Source organism: Crassostrea angulata, chromosome 5 (genome assembly GCF_025612915.1).
Source record: "Crassostrea angulata isolate pt1a10 chromosome 5, ASM2561291v2, whole genome shotgun sequence".
Classification (NCBI taxonomy): domain Eukaryota; kingdom Metazoa; phylum Mollusca; class Bivalvia; order Ostreida; family Ostreidae; genus Magallana; species Magallana angulata.
The window spans coordinates 48,856,528-48,881,693 of record NC_069115.1 but is presented as its reverse complement, the minus strand read 5'-3'; the positions used below and the strand labels follow the sequence as shown (position 1 = coordinate 48,881,693).

The 25,166-nt window shown below is 35.4% G+C and overlaps 2 protein-coding genes across 9 annotated transcripts in view; one reads left to right on the top strand and one right to left on the bottom strand.

Moving 5' to 3' along the window:
• Nucleotides 1-278: 278 nt before the first annotated feature.
• LOC128184601 (uncharacterized) lies at nt 279-11,981 on the top strand. 2 transcript variants are annotated; one of them, XM_052854148.1, is made up of 8 exons: nt 279-401; nt 1,495-2,250; nt 2,637-2,685; nt 2,962-3,239; nt 5,384-6,438; nt 6,784-6,898; nt 8,521-8,690; nt 8,958-11,981. In XM_052854148.1, exons 2-8 carry the CDS (start codon nt 1,515-1,517, stop codon nt 11,082-11,084), a joined length of 4,530 nt encoding a protein of 1,509 aa, XP_052710108.1. In that variant the 5' UTR covers nt 279-401; nt 1,495-1,514; the 3' UTR covers nt 11,085-11,981. The 2 variants fall into 2 exon arrangements, with proteins under 2 accessions (XP_052710108.1, XP_052710109.1); XM_052854149.1 differs by lacking the exon at nt 279-401 and adding an exon at nt 548-1,306.
• Nucleotides 11,982-12,150: 169 nt separating this feature from the next.
• The window catches only part of LOC128183723 (phospholipase D2-like), a 40,515-nt gene continuing 27,499 nt past the window's right edge, over nt 12,151-25,166 (bottom strand). For all 7 annotated transcript variants that reach the window (XM_052852845.1, XM_052852847.1, XM_052852843.1 and 4 more), the window contains 14 exons: nt 24,602-24,715; nt 23,866-24,066; nt 21,287-22,435; nt 20,824-20,873; nt 20,487-20,635; nt 20,013-20,131; nt 19,732-19,845; nt 19,025-19,135; nt 18,637-18,728; nt 17,818-17,981; nt 17,357-17,424; nt 16,879-17,096; nt 16,385-16,499; nt 12,151-15,893 (listed from right to left, as the gene is read on the bottom strand). In XM_052852845.1, coding sequence (XP_052708805.1) covers nt 15,669-15,893; nt 16,385-16,499; nt 16,879-17,096; nt 17,357-17,424; nt 17,818-17,981; nt 18,637-18,728; nt 19,025-19,135; nt 19,732-19,845; nt 20,013-20,131; nt 20,487-20,635; nt 20,824-20,873; nt 21,287-22,435; nt 23,866-24,066; nt 24,602-24,715 — 2,889 coding nt within the window. In that variant the 3' untranslated portion in view covers nt 12,151-15,668. The remainder of the gene's footprint in view (nt 15,894-16,384; nt 16,500-16,878; nt 17,097-17,356; nt 17,425-17,817; nt 17,982-18,636; nt 18,729-19,024; nt 19,136-19,731; nt 19,846-20,012; nt 20,132-20,486; nt 20,636-20,823; nt 20,874-21,286; nt 22,436-23,865; nt 24,067-24,601; nt 24,716-25,166) is intronic.

The following is a 25,166-nucleotide window of genomic DNA, read 5'->3' as shown; positions in this document are numbered from 1 at the left end:
AAGGCATATACTTAATCCTTTACATAAATATTGAAATAAGTTCTCTAAGCTACAATGCCTGAAACTGATAATATGTATTCAGTTTTCAGGCTGGAGACGTTTGTGTATGAGATACTCTGGTAGCGAAAATGACAAGTAGCCGCAGTTTAAAAAAATAAATTAAAGCTATATTGCCCTGACGTTTCATTATTTTATTATTATATGGTTTCTTAAAACTAAAAAAAAGAATGGTTCTTTATTTATTTTACTCCAATTTATCTGTTTCCTCGGTCCATCTAATTTTGTCCAATCGAAATGCAGCGATTTGTTTTCTCATAAGCGCCTAATCTTTGTAGCCATTCATGAACACGACATCCTTGAAGATAAAAAGCATTTTATTCTGAATATCGGTTTCTGGAAAGGTATGTTTAATTCATTTTATTTCATGTCGTGCTATGAAAACCAAGAAACACAAAATTGGTTAGAAGCGTCTGCATAGAATCTTCAGCCAAGGAGGTGCAATCGGTGGCCATTTTGGAAATTTCTTCCTTCTCGCGCAAAAGATTTCTGTTGAAAAAATACAACGATTGTCGATAAACGTAACTGTAGGCAGGAACGTTCCTATCGTAGGGTTTCATTGGAAATCTTCATTGTCTTAGCAAGAATACTACTGAAGAAATAGTTACCTCGATAGTTTAACAAGAAAATAAATAAAAGTAGAGGACCTTATGCTTGTATTCTTTGTTTTTACATGAGGGTCAGAAAACTTCGATCTCTAAACAAGGCAAGAGTCTGTCTACACAACGCTACTGTATCTGTAATTTGTAATGAAAAGACAAAAGGAGAGAATGACATAACTAGAATACCCATGTAGTAAGAGTATTGCAGTATTGGAAAGCCCAACAGTTCAGAAACCGCACAAATAACGCGTTTATTTATCCTTAAATCATTTACGAGGGTGTCAGGCTGCTAGGATTGCTGGCACCAGATAGTTAGTAGAGCACCTGAGTAGAGATTTTCGGGGGTCAGGTTCAAATACCAGTTTGGTTTTTCATTATTTCTCCATTCCTGTTACACAAACAATTCTGATGATGTGGAACCTTATTCAGTATTGCATTAACATATGACATTTTGATACTGTAAAAGTACCTATATATTCAAATAACTAGATGAAAAATATTTCACACAATCTTCGTCTTTCATTAATTATCATGATCATAGATTATCACACTTTGTGCCTTTAGCTTTTATACTGGTATGTATCAATTTGTCTATTGTTTGGAACAGACTTTGCAAGGAAGTATTCACTGAATCTTAATAATAAGCCGTAAGTCCATTAAACACATCAAAGACAATTTACAATTAATTGCGAATGATTATGTTTGAAAAAAGTGACAAAAAATACACTAAAATGATCATATCTAGATAAAGTGTGTTTAGAGTAGTTAGATACTTGTAGTTAGTAAATAATATCAACTTTTTATTAAACATTTAATTGCTTGTGGTTGTTTACAGTTTGTCTATGAAGTTCAAACATGCCAATCCTTAGAGGGTCACCAAGAATTGACTCAACAAAAGTAAATGAACAGTCTGAAGTTCAGGATAGCAAGAGAGAAACAAGATCTTCTAAATCCCCAGCAGTATGTGCATCATTACGATTAAAGGAATTCAAATCATCACAAAAACTGACAAAAGCAGAAGTGAAGACAGCTGCTGCAGCTAGATTGGCTCAAAGAAATAAGAGGAAGGCTGAAAAGGAGCCTGAGTCTGAGACTTCTAAAGAATTGAAAAAAAATGAATTGAAGACACCAGAGGTGAAACCAAGATCTCCTAAAAAGGGAAGTCCCTCTAAGAAACCATTGGTCGGTTTGAGTTCAGAATCTAAGAAAGTAGCAGGTACACTAAAGGACACAGACCCCAGTGAAGAGGATACAAGTGTAAAGGGGAAGGAAAAGTTACAGAAGTTATCGGAACCCACCAGCTTGTCAGATGAAAGTCCGAATGAAGAGAAGGAGGATTGTCGTCATAAAAGAAAACAGAGTCTGGAAGTAAAAGACGACACAAATGTTAAGAAGAGGAGGAAACTTGCTTTCTTTGAGTATGTTGTAGAGGAAATATCTCCAAAGAAAGAAAGAAAAGAAAAACATGCGGAGCAAGTTGAAGACGATGTGGATGAAGAAAGTGCAGGAAGAAGGCGGAGCAAAAGAGGGTCCATTCCAAACACGCTGTACCTGAAAAACTTTATTGACCCCTCAAAGAGAACCCCAAAAGGTAAAAAGTTGAATTGCTCACTTTTTGTTACTTTAATGTGATGGTTAAATTTTGTTATGATAAACTTCAATTGTTGAGGAGATTTTTTCTTTTCCATGTATGCATATATAGCTTAGGCACTTGTTTCTGTGATAAAGTTTGGCTTAGTGTTCTTACATTACACTCTGGGGTGTACAAAAAAGTATGGTAAACATTATTGTACAAATGAGGTGATGGCTTATACCGGTAGGTCCTGTTGGACCATGCAGTTGTGAAAATTCTCAATTGACCATCAAAATGTTTAGTAGAAAGACTAAGTGACCAATAAGAACATAAAGAATATGATTGTTATTCTCATATGTATATATATAACAACTGAATTTTCCAACTTATTTTTTTTACATTAGGTTCTAAATCAAAACTCACCAAAAAAGGACTTTGGAAGAGTAATGAAGTGTAAGTTTATTTTACTGATTTTATATTAAATACTTATTGCTGTACTTGAACATGGGATGTATTTTAATATATTTAGTCTTTTTAGAGCAGATTAAATCATGTTTATGTTCACAACATACTGATAAATTTCAATCTCATGCATTAACTCTCTAAATAAACTTTTTACTATTCTGTTTTGTGTAATTTAATTTTTAAGATATTCTTACTAAGTAAAAGTATTCTAACTATTTATTGTTCTCTTCAATTACACATTTAACTTGTTCACTTCTCCTTCAGTGAGGCAAAACCAAGTAACAAGCAAGACAGAATGGAGATCATAAAATGGGAGGTAGATGGCCCTGCATTGACCTTTACACCAAAGGGTAAAACTAGTGCTGTGTTTCAGAAGTGCACCAGTAAGAAAGGAAAAGAAGGTATTGAAGAGGGCGGGGTCTCTGGAGCCCCACCCACTGCCAGAGAAACCTTGCACCCTGACGCTCCACCCTCAGAGGAAAAGTCTGTCACCGAGGCTCCAAAATCTACTACGCACTCTAAAGCTATGGAGGAAACCAGCAGTAAGTCATGTGTTTGGTTCAAAATAAAGTTTGAAATTAAGAAAGTTTTTGGTACTATGCATTTAATAGTATCTGCACTGTTTGTTTTTTCTCACAATAACATTAAGATTTGTTATAGATATAGATCTGATTTGGTGTCACCTTTCCATTGTTGATTTAAAAGATGTTGTATGTGTATTTATACGTTTCATGAATTTTTTCCTCCACTTGAAAATAAAAAGACTTTAATATTCTATTTAAATTCTATTAATATTTTGGCAAGGGATTAAATCTTGGTTAACATTTTTAGCTGACCTGAGCCAAAGGCTCAAGTGAGCTTTTCTGATCACAATTTGTCCGTTGTCTGTCGTTGTCGTTGTTGTCGTTGTTAACTTTTCACATTTTCATCTTCTTCTCAAGAACCACTGGGCAGATTTCAACCAAATTTGGCACAAAGCACCACTAGGTAAAAGGGATTCAAGTTTGTTCAAATGAAGGGCCACGCCCTCTTTAAAGGGGAGATAATTGAGAATTATTGAAAATTTGTTGATATTTTTCAAAAATCTTCTTCTCAAAAACTATTGGACCAAAAAAGCTCAAATTAAAATGGACGCATCCTCAGGTAGTGTAGATTCAAGTTTGTTCAAATCATGGTCCCCGAGGGTAGGGAGGGGCCACAATTGGGGGATCAAGTTTTACATAGGAATATATAGAGAAAATATTTAAAAATCTTTTTCTCAAAAACTATTGGGCCAGAAAAGCTCAAATTAAAATGGGAGCATCCACAGGTAGTGTAGATTCAAATTTGTTCAAATCATGGTCCCCGGGGGTAGGGTGGGGACACAATTGGGGAATCAAGTTTTACATAGGAATATATAGAGAAAATCTTTAAAATTCTTCTTCTCAAAAACTATTGGACCAAAAAAGCTCAAATTAAAATGGACGCATCCACAGGTAGTGTAGATTCAAATTTGTTCAAATCATGGTCACCGGGGGTAGGGTGGGGCCACAATTGGGGGATCATTTTTTACATGGGAATATATAGAGAAAATTTTTAAAAATCTTCTCCTCAAAAACTATTAGGCCAGGAAAGCTCAAATTTGAGTGGAAGCATCCTCAGATAGTGTTAATTCAAGTTCGTGCAAATCATGGTGCCCGGGGGTAGGGTGGGGCCACAATAGGGGGATGAATTTTTACATAGGAATATATAGAGAAAATCTTAAAAAATCTTCTTCTCAAAAACTATTAAACCAGAAAAAGCTCAAATTATAATGGAATCATCTTCAGGTAGTGTGGATTCAAGCTCGTTCAAATCATGGTCCCCGGGGGTAGGGTGGGGCCAAAATGGGGGGATCAAGTTTTACATAGGAATATATAGAGAAAATCTATAAAAATCTTCTTCTCAAAAACAATTTGGCCAGAAAAGATCAAATTAAAATGGAAGCATCCTCAGGTAGTGTTGATTCAAGTTTGTTCAAATCATGGTCCCTGGGGGTAGGGCGGGGCCACAATGGGGGATACATTTTTATACATAGAGAAAATCTCTAAAAAATCTTCTTCTCAAAACTATTAGGCCAGGAAAGCCCAAATCTGAGTTTGATGTAACCATGATACCCTAGAGAAAAGTGGGGCCACAAAATGGGGGGGGGGGGGGGGGTGGGGGGTATATAGGAATAGAGAAAAATCTTCTTACAGGTACAACAACAAAAGGGGCTTGGTATTTACCAAAAGAAAGAGGTGGATAAAAATTGGCAGATTTTCAATTTTTTTTAGCAAGATCTACTGTACTTAGTTGTCAAGATATGTTGATACTGTAATGCTAATTTGATCAGAATTAAGGCAATTGTTGCTCAGGTGAGCGATGTGGCCCCTGGGCCTCTTGTTTAGATATTAACTTAAAATTCTGACAATGAGGATGAATAGGGCACACATATCTTTGTACATACCAGTATATATTCAATAAATTATAAATTTAAGCAATTTAAAGGGGAAAAATTGCCTCAGTATTGATGATAAGCAAATTATCTATTTACTGAAGCAAGGATGAATGTTTTCTTTGAATTAAATTACTGGTAGTTAATGATAATATTTTTACATGTTATTGAAAAATTATCTTTTGATTATGAAAGACCTTTTCATTAAAAAGCTCAATTATTTCTTTGCAGGTGAAAGAGATACAGATATGGAAATTAAGGAATTGCTTACCCAAATGTCAAAGCAGAAAGATAACTCAATTGATTTAGAGATAACAAAAATGTCTGTGGTATATATCAATAACGAATCCAATGTGGATGCAGTAAATGAAGAGAAAATGGAAAATGAGGAGTCAAACTCAAAGGAGGCTAAAGCTGATGATGATTCAGCTGATGTTGTAATGGCGTGTCGTACAGAGACTTGTATTGAAATACAGGGAGTTACTGAGGAAGTGAATGAAATAGCTGGGGAGACAGGGGAGACAGTAGAGATAGACAGTGTGAACAAGTGTGTGCAACTCAGAGAACGACCGGGTAGAATCTGTAAACAGGAAGTGGAAGAGATGGAGGAAGATGAGAAATTTCTTGCAGAAATGGAAGAAAAAAGTAACAAGGCTGAGGTGGAAGACAATATTAAGAAGACTGCAGGTAGTACAGAGCTACAGGAAACCGTGTCAATTCAGGTGATCAGTCAAAAGGAGGGGAAGGTCCCTGTGCAGACGACAGACATGTCTGTTCAAGCTGATGATTTTAGTGATAGTGACAACCAGGGAGAAGCTTCGGTGGATGAAAATGAGATAAACTCTGCTGAAAAACTGGCGCAGAGTGAGAAATCTTCTGCAGACAACCAGAAGAACCCCACCATCATTACAATGCCTGATGGGAGATCTTTGACGGTCACTTCCACTGACAAGGCAGCATTCACTTTCAGGACCGTTTCTAAACCTACCATCTCTAAACAAGCCCACATCAGGAGAATTACGCTTCCCTCGGGACCATCAGAACTAAAGATCATAAACGCAAATCCAGAGTTACTAAACAAGGTCAAGCCCACCCTTTTGTCCCCTGAAGGTGATGTCATCACTGAGGGGCCAGAGGCAATTGTTCTGGAGGCGGCCCAGAAATCTCAGGACAATTGGAATGCTGTGTACAAATCCCAGGGGATGGGCAACGACAACCAGGAAGTAATCTTGGTGTCTCTACCGGAGGGACAGGAGGTTAAACAGAAGTTTCCCTTCAAGCCCAAGGTATTTCTACATACAGCTGTGCCTCAAATGAATTTTTCCAAGCAAAATTCATATAAGAAGGTGCACACATCAAATTCACAAAAATGAATTTCAATATGTAGTGTCTAAAAATAGCTCACCAACAGAGCTACACATGAATCTCACATGAAATTTAGATAAAGCCATTAATTTTTAAGTTTATTATTTTCAAGTTTTAAGTCTTTTCAAGTAAAATTCAAGCAAAGCGCATTATTCTTTATAAGCAGTGATGTTTTGTCAAAATACCTGCCAAGTCAAGTATAAATTGTAAGTCTTAATCACTGGTAATTTCTGATGTATATATAATGCCATTTATATTTCTTGCAGAAAATAGATGATGTAGTTTTTGAGATTAACGAGGATGGAGAATATGTTTGCGGAGAATGTAACTACAAGACAAGCAGAAAGAGTAACTGGTACAAACACCGCAAGAAGCACATGGGTAGGTCTGGGAGAGGGCTGGCAAGTAATTAATTCAGTGTACTGTAAAAGTGGTCATTTAGGTGTGGGGAAAATTTACACTAGTTAAGGCCCTGCTCTGCTATGGTGATCAGTCTGTCCATCCATCAGTCTGTCTGAGATTGCTTGTCTGGAGCATATCTTCTCTCCCCTTGGTCCAATCTGGCTCATATTTCACTCACAGAGTGTCTGTGGTTAAAGGATATGCAGTGATCCTAAATAACATTTGTAGGTCAAGGGTGAAGGTCATATGGGACTACGCAAAAATCCTTTTTTCAGAGAATATATTATTTCCACTTAGCCCTATTTGGCTCATACTTTACATAAGCAGAGCTTTTGAGAAAGGGTGTGTAGTGACCTTGATCCAATTTTAAGTTAAATGTGAAGGTCATAACAGAATGTATGAAAAATCCTTGTCTGGAGCATATCTTCTCTCCCTTTGCTCCAATCTTGCTCATACTTCACCCACTTGGTGCCTTTGATCAAAGGGTTTGCAGTGACCTTGAATGATGTTTGAAGGTCAAGTGTTAAGGTCATATCAGAACACACAAAAACTCCTTTTTAAGAGCATATAAATGTGAATACTCTCCACTTAGCCCTATTTGGCTAATTGATACTTTACTTACCTAAATCCTGTAGATTCCTATATATTTACTCCTTATAACCAAGGAATTAATATCCGCATCAAATGGTGAGAAGCTCCCTTCGCAATTTCAAAATCTCGCCATTAGTTTTTAGAGAATTGAGAACAGAAATAAGGGAAAAAATCCCATGTTCGCGAATCTATATTCTTGCGATTTAATACAAACCAGTGGGATCGCAGAATGAAGTACTCGCGTAAATTAAGGAACATACAGTAGAGCTTTTTGGTTAATGGCATGAAGTGACCTTGAACCAAGACAGTGTGAAGGTCATAGTGGATCAATTTATAATCAGTTTTAGACCGTAGATTATTTCCCTTTGCCTAATCTTGCTCAGATTGAACAAAACTCCTGTATGCAAGGGGTAATGAGATTGAATTAGAAGTTCTATGCCAGCTGGAAAATTTCTAAGTTATAGGTCAATGTCAAAGCAAAATTCTATGATATTCTTTTCATCCTATTGTCCATTATATAAGCGGGCCCTTTGAGATGGTCACCATCTCAATGTTGTCTAGTTACGTGGTACGCCTAAAACTGCACAAGATACCCCCACTCGTATGGTAGAAAAATCAAAACTTAAGTGTAGTAAAGCATCTGGGTATTTTAGTACCCACATATTGTTTGACTACAGAAAACATGTACTTAACCTCCAGCAGAAATAACCACTATAAAAGTACTGTAGAATGCGTAAAATTGCAAGAAGCACGTACACTTCATGGATTTTAAAATCTCATTTTTATTTTCCTGACAGATGTGAACTATTAATCTCGAAACTAAAATAAAACTCCAGCATTTGTGATTTTATATTGTTAAATTTGATTCAAGACCAGGGAAACATGGAATTAGGCATCATGTAAAATATGGAATCTACTGTATTTTTGCTATTAGTCCCCAAAAGATAAAATCTGAGATTTTTTCTCTCTGTTATCTACAGAAATTGTATTGGAGAATTGAACTGTTACAGGTCAAAAGACTCACAAGTGTGAATATTGTAACTATGTTGCTGCCACCAGCAGCAACCTGAAGCGGCACCAGAACATTCACCTGGACGTGCGAGAGCACCATTGCGACCAGTGTGGCCAAACATTCCGACAGAAAATACACCTGGAGCGGCACATCAAGTACAAACATGAGGTCAGGTTTTATACAATACATGCACTTCCATGACATGATGTTTTTTTCAAAGTAGAAGTGGTGGCTATTCACTCCACTTAGAAGGGAATTCACATTGATAAATTCAATATTTAAGTTTTTAAAACAGCTGTGACTGTCAATAAAAACGTTTTATGAAAACTTCAGTATAAAAATTTTAGACACTTTTTTTAAGAGAAAAATTTGCTCTATATTTTAAACCTCTTCAAATAAAAAGAGACCTGAAAATTTATACTTTTTGTTTCACAGGAGAAGTCTGTGAAATGTCCCCTATGTGACTATGTGTGTGCCAATGAGAACCCGGACCTAAAGGTTCACATCAAGAGGCGACACATCCCCCAGGAAGATGACGACACGAAGGAAGCGAAGAGCTACAGCTGTGAGGAGTGTGGGCTAATGACATACAGCAAGAAGGACATGCGTCAACACATGAAGTTCCACAAGAACGGGCCAGAGCTTAAGCTGTTCTGCGAGCAGTGTAGCTTTGTTACGGACTGCGAGAGTAGACTCAAGAGGCACGTTCTGATCCATTCCCATGAGCGGCCTTACCAGTGCGGGCTGTGTGATTACCGGGGATCACAGAAAGAACACGTGTTACGGCACATGAAGACCCAGCACCAGATCTACGTTGAGAAGAGAAGTAAGCGAGGGCTGGATGTGGAGGACTCAGACTCTAAAGACAGTTCCACAGCTGACAAACAGCACGATAAATCCGATTACAGCAGCCAGGAGAAGATCTTTGCCTGTAACCACTGTTCGATGAAGTTCTCTAAGTTAATAAATCTGTACAAACATTTACATGGACAGCACAAGGAGGTCCTACCTCAAGACACGGAGGAGTTTTTATGTGTAGTGTGCGATTTCCGTACGTCCAGTAAAAAGAATCTTCTAGTCCACATGCGTAAACACAATCTCCAGGACCAAGTTCCACCATCCCATGTTTACTCCTGTGTTCTCTGCCGCTACATGAACCCTCGGAGACGAAACCTTTTCCAGCATATGAAAAAGAAGCATGGCATTGAAATTGTGATTCGTGATGACGGGTCTACCAGTTGTTTTGTGACCGACAGTCTTCCCTCTAATGAGGATTCCATAAATAATATACTCACGGTTGGAGATGTTGTCACAACATCCTCAGAAGAAGCTCCTCAGCTCCAGATTGTGACCGACGATGCCAGTAACACACAGAATATCATCAGTATTGAGGACCTAGCTTACGCTGTGTCCCATCCAAAGCCTAATACTCGATTGGTTAAAGAAACCACAGTAAAACCGAGGATAGCTACGGTGGTGAAGGAACATGAGGCAGCCGAGGCCATAGAAGGTTTGCAGGCTCTGGCAGGGCAGCCAGGGATCACTCAGTTTACCATCGAGTCGCAGAAACAGGACATTATGGAGACCGAGGTCATTACCATGGAGAACCCAGTCGAGTTTGTGGAGGAAAAGGAAGCGGAGAAGGAATCTGGGTATCAGCTGACCACCGACCAGCTGATGGGTCTGTCCACTGGAGACTTTGTGGAAATTAATGGAGAAATGTACAAGGTGGAAATCAGCACAGAAGATGCTGGGAACTTGGTTTCAGCTGATGTTCCCACAACAAGTAGTGTGCAGTCAGAGATTGGCTTGTCGGTGACTGAGGCCCCGCAAACTGTCAACAACCAACTTGTGTTAGCAGAAGTCAAGAATGATCATATAGGGAGTTCCATTGCAAGCGATACTCAAACCTCTCTAGTCCAAACACAAACTTCCAATAATGATTCTGCTCCGACCATGATAACAGACAACAGTCATAGCATATCCCAGATAGATTCCTCAGTCACGGATCTAAAGGAAACGAATCAAGATGGATTAGTAGAAACAAAACCAGGTCCTATAGAAAAGATAGAGCCAACAGAAAATGCTGAAGAGATTCCAGAGGGTTATACACAGGAAGCTAAAGCGGATAAGGAACCCACAAACAATGACCAAGACACTGTGACCACAACGATAGAAGACGTCCTCATGCAAGTACAAACCGGGGAAAACATGGCCGCCAGTAATATTTCATCAGAAGAACCTATTGAATCAGAGGGAGTCATCACATCCGAGATTTTGGGTATCCAGCATAGTGAGCCAATCCCTGCTCAGACAACTTTTTCTGCAGACGACCAGCAGCTTGTTGAGAAAATGGAGGCAATTGTCAGTGAAGAGAGTTCTGTCTCCCAGGAGATTATGGAAGTGGGGGATATAGCGGAGTTAGCGAACTCAGTCACAGCAACTCCTAGTGATAATAACAATGCTGATCAAATAACTGAACCAGCCTATTTACAACAAGAAGTCGACACCAAAATCACCATGGATACAAGTGACTCTGATGCTATGGCAACATCCAGTTAACAGAAATATTTGTTGAGAATGTTTTTTATGTAAACTTGCCCTGTAAACTGTTATATATGAACCATGTGTGTTATTTTAAAAATTTAAACTTTTTTGAAAACATCTGATTTTCTGCATTACTACTTCCTTATCTCTCATTTTGATATTTTTACCTGACATTGTAATTATTTGTTGTGTTAAAAATGTTATATCAAGATGATATGTAAAATGCAAAGGCAAGTAAAAAAATTACTGTATCTTCCCCACTTCAGTTTTGATAAAATTCTCCTTGCAAGTTAAATTGTGAACTATCATTTAATATGAATATGTATTAAAGCTTACAGAGTATGCATTCTGAAATATTGTTTCCATTAATTACTTGCTCAGATGTCATCTCCCAAGTGCATACTGATTTGCTTTCTCACCCTTTAAAGCAATATGAGCTGTATTTTTTAGAATTTTATTTTGCTGTAAAAAGCTGCTAGTATATGCCAAGTCTGCATGTTACTTATACTTTTATGATAAATAACGGAAAAAATCATTAATTTTTGTCAGAGGATAGATTTTTCTTCTAAGGAACATATAGCAAATCAATTTTTGTACAGGACGACAATAATTCAATTTCACTCTAATTAAGGATCCTTAATGGCCCTTACACAAAAATTTGGCGAAAAGAAATTTAACCACGATATTTTTGTCATTTTAGTAGAAAATAACATTTTCGTTAAAAAAAAATTCATCATGAAAATTGCAGCTCATATTGCTTTAAGAAAGTTTTGAATTGTCTGGTGGGACTATTAATCCTTATCACCTAGTATGTACACACATTATGCTTGTTTCATAGACACTACAATGCCTCTGTATTTGTTCTTGTATTATCCATTGAAAGTTTGTTATTCCAATAAATATTTTATTTTCTATTTTAGTTATTATTGTGATTGAAAAGAATTTAACAGTGCTAAGCAGGTGTAGTTTTAATCATTCCATATTAGTCTTAGTTTTACTGTTTACAGGGAAATCCCCCCCCCCCCCCCCCAGTAAATATCATAAGGGATGACTGAAAGAAATGAAAGAAAAAAAAACTTCATTCGTGTTATTTAGATTTTATTTATTCAAATAAGACCCAGTCGATAAATAGACATAATATAAATGAAAACTGGCAAAACGTCGGAGAAATTAATAATCATGTATAGCATACTTGAAATGATCAGTATGAGGAAATTGTGACCATACAAATACATGTATAACTTCAGAAAAATATTTTAACAACAAAACAATTCTTAAGAATTAAACATGCTTTTGAATACATGTATTAATTTTTACATAATGGAAAATAAGCATTGTTTTAGTTAAAAGAGGAAATGTACATTTATGTATAGGTACAAACACAAGTAACGTAGTACATAGTCCGAAATGTGTGACATTTTCCTGGCTTTTTTAACGATTTTGATATTTTATTTGCCAGGTTTTCCTGGCATGTTTTAAAAATATCAAAATTGTTAAAAAAGCCAGGAAAATGTTAGATACTTCGGACTACATACATGTAGTACAGTGATATGTATGTGAAGTGAGATCAACAGAGAGGCAAGGAGTACAGAGAGCCTCGTTCCTATGTTTACACCCAAAATATCCCCAAGATATAATATAAATATAACTTCTATGACATGTACTAGCATTATACTTTTAAGTCTTTTCCCCTTTCAAATAAAAATAACCCACATAATTGAGATACGGTACATGATTTTGAAAATGTGTAATATACGAGTAAAAATATCAATACATGTATTTAAACAGGATGGTTGTTTTAAAAAGAAGTTTGAATTAAATTAATGTTAAAAAGTGTAGGCTACTAAAAATTAGAAAATATAAGAAAATTCACCATAAATCAGAAAAAAAGTCTAATTTACTCATATCATGATATAAAACATATCGTAATATGCCACCCAATGTTTTAAACATTATTTCGATTTCTTACTACCTCCAAACATGGCACAATACTGCGAAACTTGAGCAAATCGCTGTCATAAACTGTTGTCATATACACTGGCATAGACTATTCATATCTTATCTACTTAACAAATTGATTTCATGTTCACACTGGTGAAGAAGGCTTCTTGGCAGATATCATCTTCAAGAAAAATCTTGTGAAGTCAGTATAATCCAAAGAGAATGTATCAAAAACTGACATATTTTTGAAACCATATATTACATGAAAGTAAAAAGACTGCATTAAATCAGGGACAGTTACTGTTATATTCTAGTATATGTATGTCCCTAATTTTTAATTTAACAAGAGTTTGTAAAAAAAAAAAAAAAAATCATAAATAAATTGAGAGGTTTTACAAAGTTCTTTAAATGATGAGATTTTGGACATGCATAGCTGAAAATGACACCAAACAAAAATTTTACACCACAATTCATTCACATTTTGATCACGCATGATTTCTGTTCAACAAACACACACAATGTATGTACATGTAATACAATCTTTGGTATTGGAATTTGCTACTGAAGTATTGAACAATACATGTGTTTACCCTGCATAGATGAAAATTCACCAGTTCGTTATAAAAGAAGCTTTTTATAAAGCTTCTCATTAAAAAAAACATTATTCCCAGCTGACAACCACAGTACATGTTTTACCCGGCTCTAACCATGTAAGGAGGAAAATTAATAAAAATCAAGAGTTTAAATAAACTTTGAAGCCATAGTTGATTTTAAGTAAAAGTGTATATGTTAGATACATAATCAATTTTAATTTTAAACATGTATAAAAATACATGTAAATGTATTTAATGTCTGATAATTTGTCTATATTAGAAAAAAAAATTATTTTACCACTATGTATACTAGATGTTAATACATTGTATACAGAGTTATAATTGAACATAATGTACATTACACATTTTTTACTTTTCAAAATGTACTCCTAATACATGTACTTCATACACTGTATATATTTCTTGTTCGCAGCATCAACAGTATGTGTCATTTCACAAACAATGAAAATGTACTCTCAATTTCATAACAGTCTAGGTATTCAAGAGAAAAGATAAATATGCCCTTTTTTAAAGTCATGAAAAAAAAATAATTAAGGAATCAAATGCCACATTTTGTCTAACACAACGCACATTAATTTAAATGACCTTGTACAATTAAAGTTCACATTTAGTTATCTTTTTTTTTTAATTCAATAAACTCAAAGTAAATGGTTTCTTTGATGATAAACATGGACAGTATACATGTACATGTAATGTTAATAAATCATTTGAGGCATTTGAGGCATACTCTAATCTAGTGTCATATGTAGAACCAGGAAAATTTTTAATTACCAGGTATATTAACTTTCTTAAAGGTGTCAATACCAACAAGTTTACAGAAGTTACAAGAACATACCGGTAATACATGTACATTGTACAATGGAGAGAGCACGCTGAGCATTGTGGCATAGCATAATAATACATGTAATCATATCATATCATGTATCCCCCACTGCAGTCTACAGTTAAAAAAGAATGTGGAATGGCCCTATACACTGTACATGGTCACAATAATATGATAACTGGAATGTTCTACTTGTCTCTACATGTAAGATAAAATATTAATACAAGAAATCTCTGAGTATGCATATTTTAAGCACCATTCCCCATGAACTAAATTTAAAAAACCACCAGCATAGAAAAATGCTCCCTCTGTTCTCGAATTTTTTAACCCCCTTTCCCTCAGACAGTGATGAAAACCACTACTGAAATATTTTGGTTAAAATGCATAACTATGTGCATTTTTCAGTAGTGTGTACATGTATATATATTAATTATAAAGCAAGAACACTAGATAGAATCAATTTGAACACATTCCTAATGTGTACCAAGTACATGTATTCCTAAACAAAATTCTCTCTCTCTCTCTCTCTCTCTCTCTCTCTCTCTGAACTAATAAATACCTGAGGTTTGTTTTCTGGGTTACAAGGAATACATGTAGTGCATAGATCAACAGATAATAAAAATAAAAGCCTAAATATTTTTCTGGTCCGAGGGTCTTAAACCCATGGCATGGTGCAAACAGGTTAACAGCATTCATTAACAAACAAATTAAAATAACAAGTAAAATATTTTTAAAATATTAGCGTGTCATTCAAAAAACTTGAATGACACAAAGCAATTCAGAAACAAGTTATTATTGGGTAGAACTCCAAGTTTATTTTTCTCCTTCTGAAATCTGTTAATTTCCCTAGCAAAAAAAGGAAGAAATATAAACAGACCTAATTTTGAAATTTAAAAAATTGTTCATCATTTTATGCATGTTAATTTGCACTTTGGCTTAACTTGATAAACAGATATGATGAATTATTGGTTAATAAATATTCTTACATACAGTAAATAAATGTATGAAAATGATCTTAATCATTTAAAAAAACACTGACTAGACAATTACAAAAATTAGTTGCCAAGCCTTAATAATTCCTATATCTGTGACCAAACATAGGATTGTATTGATATATGCATTTTAATTTTTCAGAACTCTCTCTCTCTCTCTCTCTCTCAGAGACAGCCCAGCTGCAATCTTGATTCATTTAAATATTTTTCCTTTTATACTAGGTCAGTCTTATATCCAAACATCCACAGGAAGGAACATCTCCTTTCCCATTGTTGGAATAATACTGCTCTCATTTTCCATAAAGTGCAATGGTAGAAGCACTATTTGACCCTGGACTTTTTTTAATTCTTTGCGAGCCTGTTCGGGCTCTGTTTCAGCCATTGTTTTTTCTGATGTGTGTTGATTCAGCTCAGCAAAACTCAACACCAAGTCAGAGGGAATGCAGTTGAACACCTACAAATTAAAATCAAATACGCCAAGTCAACGTACTGTTATCAAAGCACTCATGTTCTATACATGTACAATTTGTTTTAAGTTGTCATTCATTTTTATTCATTCTTATCAACTTACTAGATATATATGCATGTACAGCAAAACTCGGTTATAACGAAGTCACTGGGACCTAAGAAATTACTTCGTTATATCCCTAATTCGTTATACACGTATCCGTATAAGAAATTCATTAAATACATAGCTGGGGATCCAAGATGACGTCGCTATACCCGTAAATTCGCAATATCCATGTTCGCACTAAACGAGTTTTACTGTATAAAGATATATTTAAGATAGAAAACCCAATTTTTATGCTCAACTACCACCCCTAGTTTTAGAAATGTATTTTTGACATCATACAGGTCTACCTTTGTTAGAAATCCAAGTCAATTCTATAGGAGAAACAAGACTAACTGTGGGTTTCCATTGCAGCAAATTTATCGAGTACTGACCTTTTGAAAGACATTGGTGTTGACAGTGGCACGTCTCAAGAACACATTTTTATAGAAGGTATCACAGACAGGGTCATCTAGAATGGGGTCCCCCACAGGAATTCCTAAATGTTCACTACAAAATCAAAGAGGTGTGAAGCTACAAATTGAACTTTGTCTGACAAGTGTTATACATTCTGTGTCCTTTATTTTGTCCTAAATCTGATTTCTCATTGAAATCCTTGACTAAAACATTAAAATCATTATATAGAACCAATTTCTTTTAAGTAACAATTCGCATGTTGTCCACCTTATACTATATATTCATTATAATTATATATATACACAGTGATCAAAGTAACCATGACCTTTAGGTTTAAGGTCACACAGCTTATCTTACACAAAAAGCGTTGAATTCTTCAAGTTCCTGAATCTCAATCAAATACCGTAAGCACGACTGGATACAAGTTTCAAATTTGACACATGTATATGTAAATTTGATAAACATTGCTTACCTGAACAATGATTTACGGAGAGAAGTAGCGAATCTCCCCACCAGGTGGGAGACGCCAGCAAACTTTGTCTCCGTCTTGTGGATGTCCTGAACCATGACAGCGATCTCACTGTCTCTGTCGCCAAGAAGACTCCGGTCGTTGATGTTGGCCGATCCAATGATAGCCGTGTCATCATCGACGATCAGCAGCTTACTATGAACATAGACCAGTTCAGTCACCTAGAAACAGTTAGAGGTTCTGTATTAATCTCTGGCTGAAGCTCTCATTGATCAATATTTTTTTATTAAATAAATTGATTTCAAAAATATCTTCCAGAAATTCAAATTTTATTTTTAATAGTGACAAATCAACCTTGGATATTATAACATGCTTTGGTGGAATTAAGATATAAAAGTTTTACAGTCAAAACAATGTTCTTTTCAAAATTCACACATAAATTAGAGCATGCACATTTGAATAATTTTTCATGAATACTTACTGGTTTAGAAGAAAGCTCATCGTAATTTCTCAATCCACAGAACACAATGTACTTCAGAGGATCCAACACTGCAAAATACATGTGATTAAAACAAGTATTACAAATCATCATCATCATCATGATAAACATCATCATCATCATCATCATCATCATCATTATCATCATCATTATCACATTCATCATCCTTAACATACTGTAAATGTATTATATTTGGCGTGTACAATATTTGGTGGAAATTAGTTTTTGAACATGTTGGGATCGATATGAATTAGCGTATTCCTGAATGTTACTATTCTTATCCATATAGACATGGCATTTAGAGATGTAATGATTTAGCAGAAGTAGCATTCCGCAAAACGCGCCAAATACATGTAAAATACACAGCCAAATATAGAACCGGTACGTTTGAAGTAACAATCATCAAGCAACATTTTCAGAATTTTGTCAACTACATCCCCTACCTTCTTTTGCCAGCTTCCCCCACAGGGAGAAGGGTCCCTTGGAGATTGAGGTGTAGGTATAGTGGGTGACCGTCCTGATGGTGTACCCCCCGTCCCCTCCAATGTCCCCCTCAAAGGCCGGCAGTAAAGGCATCACAACATACACTCGAAAATTCTCTCCATTCCTACAAGACGGTACTAAAAGTTACTCAGAGGAAAGATTAAACATGCCACCATCTGAGACATACCGGTACATGTATCCTTAGTTAGTGCATTATAAATCATCCTTCTGGACTTCTCAAATACAAATAGCATAGTAACTGAAATTATGAGTACATTATAAAAACTTAAGGTTAATAATATGGTATGTTACTTTGAAGATATATATGAGAGATAGATTTAAAACTGCATTTCTAGTCTTACTACTTATACACTTGAAGCTGCTAAGCAGTTCATTTATAAAAACACATTCTAAATCAGTAAATGCCTTGCTACAATGATGTACATGCATATTTTTTAATTCATATATACATCTGATTTACTAGCTGTAGACTTTTTTACATAATTAGTAACCAACAATAACTATTACCCAAACAATCCTTACTACTCTGAGCCTCAATCACTGACTTTTTGAACCAAATCATCTTTAAACGAACTCTTTTAATATGCGCAAAACTACAGGCATTATTTATTGTGCACTATGTAATACCGTAAGTATCGGAGAGCGGTGATATCGATTCAGAAAACCAGAGAGTAGTGATCCAGAAAAGATGATCACACTCTGTAAAATGAAAATTATTAGGAAAGGAAAATTGATGAGTTCATAATAAATGTGCATACCTATGAGCTCTCAAAATTCTGTTGAACAAAGCATCCCCTATTTTGTTTTTTATCACAGATTTGTCCCCAACTCGGGTAATGAAGAACTGATTCTGAAACCAAAGTGAATTATACGTCAAACAAAATCGGTTACGGTATACGAAAGTAAAAAAGGTCAGATTTGTTAAATAAAAAAGGTCAGATTTATTAAATAAAGTTTTTTATGACAATTAATTTGAATACTGAAACTTCAGTAAATCTTGAGCATGTACATTGTATATGCACTTTTTTATAAACAGTATTTTTCTTTCAGCTTATATAGTCAATAGTTTTAATATTTTGTGATGTCATTAACAGTAAACCTAGTATTGTTTCAGTTACTGTTAGTGTTTTGTCCGACTTTACATACCTCTATATAGATGTAATGTTTGGCACTTTCTATGCAATGTAGGTAGGCATCCTGTATGGAGCACTCTGTTGTCCTTATACCCCCTGACCATCCACTGAGACTACGCAGAATCTGCAGAAATATTAACAGCTATTAAAGTGCCTGTAATTCAGCAATCCTTCATGTAAACAGTATATACTGTCAACCAAATTTTATTCACGACGACCTTATTTCGTGATTTACTTCCGATAAACTGGTTTGCGATGACTTATGTTCCCAACCAAGCCTTATTCAGACCTGTCTTGTTTTGACAACAATACGACAACGACTAGTTTCTGACAAGAAATATTTGGGGCCATAAGGGTCTCGCAAACCTCGCAAAAATTTCTCTCACACGAATAAAAGTTGGTTAACAGTAGCTGCTTTCAATGTTGGTCTCTTAATTCATATTTCAACCCCATAAGAATCTTAACTTTTGAAACAAGTTTAATTTTGTCTCAACTTGCATATAAAAGCCTTTGGAAATGCGTAAATGATTAAGTGCATGCAAAATAAACAGAAATATCAATAATGTTGCCATTATTGAACATTTATTTTTTTCCTTTTCCATTTCACTGGGATCACATTACACATCATCCTTTAATTGTTGGCAAGAAAGGTGTGTGCCAGATATACAATGCTTTACTGAATGAGTAACCAAGATTCAAGAGACAATGTGACCTACTGACCTGGGATTTGACCTCATAACATGACCCAGTTATGGAGGCAGGGAGAGTGTTGTTAGCAGTGTACGCTTTGGGCAACAGTAAAGGGTAGTCCTTGTTGTTTTTGCATTTTTCTTGCTGAAATAAAGTTCCCGTACAATTGCACATCAGCTTTAAATAAGTGGAGCCTTTCTGGCAAAACTACATACAATACACCAACATGATACTCCATATTTTTTAATCTAAAGAAAATTGACAAATGTAAAAGAACCAACGAGTTCATCATTGTATGAATGAAATCCTACCTTTGTGATATTCCATCTACCAATGAAATGCCTTGAAACATCTCTGGCAGATTTCCCATAAACTACAGCTCCAATATCATGCCAAGGCATTCTTGGTGTTGTATGTCGGTCAATAAAATCTACAAAACCAAAGAAGAATTTGATCAGAGAATTACAGTAAAACATAGTTATAGGGAACACGCTTACAATGAATTGACACTTACAGCGAAGTGATGTTCATTCCCTGAATCTTTATTACAAGTTGTAAACCTCACGAATATAATGAATTATGTTTATAACAAAGTAAAATCACCCACCCCTGGCACTTCGTTTTAAGCATGTTTTACAGTATTTAAGAAATCTGCATTTCTGGTGTCTGTAGAGAAGCCCCAATAAAGAGAAAAATTATCTTTGATTAATTAAAAAATTCTATAATTATTCATTATTTCAAGCTTTTATTTCAATATCAAGAAATATGCAGATTTGTGTGTTTACCTTCAAATGGAGCATTGAGGTCCACAAAGTCTTTGTGGATATTATTGCAATAGTCCTTGCCGATCCACAGTTTGGAAGACCCTTTCAGACCAAGCTCATCAATGGCGATTTCACTCTTGGTCCTCTGAATAAGTGCTGGTTTTTCTAGGCTGAAACGTAAACCATTGTGTAATATCATCTTATTATCCAAGAAAAAATTTGTAGGAATTTACTATGTAGCTCACTCTTTCTTGCTTTTAGGACATTCTCTGCACGTCACACCACAGAGTTCTAATTTCAAAGCGCTTGTGTACAGACAAAGTGATCTGCCATTTGACGTTAAATAGATGTGACCTACCTGTCCTTCATACCAGTTGAACTGTCACTGCTAGATCTGTCCAAATGAAACTGAAACAAGTCAAGAAGTTAATAGATGATTTACTGGGTCTACAAAAAGGTGCAACAAGAGACCAATGGACCACATCATTAACCAAGAAAACTGTTCTAAAGGTAATTCTATATTCCAACAAAAAACCCTGAACTTTCTTTGTAAGAAAGTTTTTACTAAAATGCTCAACAGTGAGATAATAATTTTCTACATTTTTCCTTATACAAATATGCTCCTAACAAAACACTGCATCCTTAATATGGTCAATTTATTGATCTTCAAATGTAAGCTTGAATACCTGTAAATATCTACACTGCTTCACATACAACATGTACAAGTATCATTACGGTTCACATAAACTGAATTGTAAAGTGACCTCATCTTAATTCATCATCTGTTAACACTGTGGTTCTACTTCTACACTGTGACTCACCAGTTTACTGATTTTAGGTGTCACAGGCCTCTTTTCCTTTTCCTTGGGCAAGGGCACCGGTTCTTGCTGTTGTTGCTTGATGGCGGACTGGAACTTCTGGACGTTAAGTACCATCTTCCATCGATGTAATGCCGTTGTGGTCGGAGAGTACGGCCCGTCGTCGTCCCCGGCATGTTCCTCCGTATTAATATTCAGGTTGTTATTCCGCTCGTGTCCATGACTTAATGAACGGCGCAGTTTTCTAATAGCCCAACTCTCCCGCTTTGATCCAGCTGTGTGGTCTGAATTTACTTGATGTGGTTCCGACGCTTTTTCTTTGACACTGAGACTTTTTCGGTTACTTAATATCCCCGAATCACTTGCTACTCTCTTACCGTTTCTTAAGCTTCCTTGATTTCCATCGTCCAGTTTCTGATAACTCCTTATCTCCACGTTTTCATCCTCCAGTTGTTCTATTTTATCAAACACAGGTTCCTTCTCCACACCAGCAAACTGCACCTGACTCTTTTCCCCTTTTGCCTTTCCACTTTTTCTGTGTATTGACTCCTGAACTTCTTTAGCACTCATAGAAAAGACATCCTTTGGTTGTTCCTCGCTATGTACCACAACTGGAACAGTATCTTCATCTGAAACTTGGTCCATGTATTTCAGGGCATGCTCTGTAGTAGATTCCATTCTTTGCAACTTTGGCCTTGAACCAAAGCTACGTTTCATGTCTTTCACAGACTCTGTGTCCGATTCCTCGATCTCTTGTTCTTTATCTTCCGCAACAGAGGGTCCATCTCTAGATTTGCTCTCTTCATCTATGCTACCAACTTTTTGAGGTAAGGTCTCATTTTTTGATGGACTTCCATGTATTGTTGCTGTGACAACCGTCTGATTTTGACTTCCAGAGCCAATCAGATTATGAGATTCATCATCCGCCTCCAGTGATTGGTTGTCGTAGCTTTTGTCACTGTTGTGTGTTGCCGACCTTTCCCGACCACACACACATTCTGGGTCACTGTTGCACTTGTCTAGTTTTGGACTAGGTGGAGTTATATTTAGAGTAATGCCATTCAAATCTTGAGAATTTTCTCCACTTGCACCACTATTCACACTTGTTGGAAAATCACTGAAGTTGAAAATATGGTCATTTGATTCTGGAGCCTACAAAAATCAACATACATAAGAAATCAAATGAAGCAATTGAATTTTTATATCATAGTACATGTACTATTTCAGATTAGTATCATAAAAGTATATAAAATATTAAACCATTATTTTTAAATAATCTATAAATCATCATTATCTATAAATCCTTGGATATGATAAAAAATAATTTAAAATATTCAATAAAAATAAAACATCTGCTTTTCAATATAAAACTAGAAGGGTTTTCAGGAAATGTATGGTATTTTGGATTTTAAAAATATCTATCCTTATGATCGAGGCCATAAAAAATTAATCACTTGGTGCTCAGGCCAATATTATAAAAAACAGATGCAGCCGGGCGGTGGTATATTTTTATCTTTAATTCATAAAATAAGGATGCTTGATTTTTTTATTTATTTTAACAAGGTGCAATTCTTATTAAAATCCGGAAAAAAGCGATGTTTTAAAGCAAATATATAGTTACCTTGCAATTAATATATCGGTCTTAGATTAATTAGCTCAGACTAAATGAAATTAACAAATCATTATGTTCTGCAGGAAACACTACAGCTCCAAGGCCCTGTGTTTAAGAATTATGTGATATTTAAGGTCAGACGCGACCTATCTTCCATTATTTTCTCTTTCTTTCTATCTCCACAATGCAAAGATTTCCACTGCATTATGCCGAATTTATATTTTCATGTTACATGACTTTTTCTCTTTCTTTCTATCTCCACAAAGCGAAGATTTCCACTGCGGTATGCCAAATTTATACTTTCATGTTACATGACTTTTTTTCTCTTTGGATATATGGTTTCAATCGAAAATATATTATGTTTTTAATTTTTAAAAAAAGCATTTGATTGCATTTTGTATGCAATTAAAAGAAATATTCAAAATATTCTAACTCCAAAATTAGCCTGGTAATGCACACTGAGTTTTTGGGCTTTAACAGGTTTTAGTGTAAATAAAGAAGAAATAATTTATTTATTTAAAACTGAGGAACATCTGTCCTTAATATATTACAGGCTGAAAAAAACTCTCCTACATGCTTTCGAAGTTAAACAACGTCCTTCTTAATATATAAACTAAAATCATTTCTGTCAAAATCATAAATTGAACACAGTGTCTTTTAACTAGATTCGGTGGTCATTTGCAATTTATTACAATTTAGTCTGGATCATTGCGATGTTTGCCATTACGTTCTTTATTAAAGTCAAGTGTTTTACTGGCTTGAGTGTCTAAAATGCAGTCATGTACAAATTTTTTTCTCCTGAATTCGCAAGCGCAATAGAAAAGTTTTATCTTATTCATTTAGTACATGTACTGATAAAAATAAGCAATGTGCAATGTTAAATCAGATGCGGTCGAGCCTGAGAACCAAGGAACTAATTTTTGTTGGCCTAATTAACTTTTTGGGGTTAAGGACACATCAATTAATTTACTTGTTGACTGGATGGATTTTGAGTGACCATGCCATAGGTTATGCTCCCTAGGTCAGTGAGTGGGTGGGTGTGGTTGTCCCACCGTCCATAGCACAGGTCCAGGCCCCCAAGGAAAGCCACCTTCTGGTCAATGGCCACAATCTTCTCATGGTGGGCCCACAGGAGAACCCCACCCGGTCTGTGGTCTGGGTGACGGAGAACCTACAGGTAGATATCACAGGATTAGTGTAAATCTGGATAATCTAAAGGTAGATATAAGAAGATAAGAATCTAATAGTAGATACATGTATCAGAAATCTATAGAACCTTATTGTAAATATCAGAGGATTAGTGTAACTCTTGAGAACATTTATGTAGATATCAGAGGATAGATAATCTGGACAACCTGCAGGTAGATATCAGAGGATTAGTCTGGAGAACATACAGGATGATATCAGACAAATGGTGTTAATCTGGAGAAACTACAGATAGATATCAGATGATTATTGTAAATCTTGAGAACATTTATGTGAATATCAGAAGTGTAAATAAGGAGAACCTACAGGCAGATCTCAATAAATAAGTGTTAATCTGAAGAACCTACAGGTAGATTACAGAGGAATAGCATAAATCTGGAGATGCAGAAGATAAGTGTTAATTTGGTCTCACAATGAGCCCTCTATGTTTTAATTATACTGCCTCACTTCGACAATATATGGAGAATACAAGTGTAATCTTGTAAGTTCCATGGCCTTACCTTGATATTTTCTGGATACAGGTTTATCAGAGTGTGTTTACTATAGGTACTCAGTAGATTGACAGCTATTGACATCTCCTTATACAGCAGCACAAATATCTTGACTCCTTGTTTCTGCAAAAAAAAAAAAAATTACTAAAAAACTAAAAAATAATGTTTTGTTCCCCCTGTTCTCTATGTATTTAAAACAACAAGTACATTTCAAAACTTAACATTAAACACTACCCTACACTTGGTCCTTTAACCCCTGAAACCCCCACACTACTCTATTTTACTGACTTTTCTGGTGCTTCTAACCAATATTGAACAGAGATTTCTCTATACTTTTCGATGTAAATTTCTGCATCTCTATTGTGACCCTTATTTGACACACTAAAGTTCAGTATCATGGAAGTAAGCCTTTCCCTAACCACCAAAACAAAATTCATATTTCCTAGTAAGTTTCTCTTATCGAACATGAAAAAAAGCTAACAGAACAATGCCAGGCCAATACACACAGAAATGATTCAGAAAATACTTGTTTGAGCTTTAAGCTTTAATTAAGTTCATGTGACCTAATAAAAGT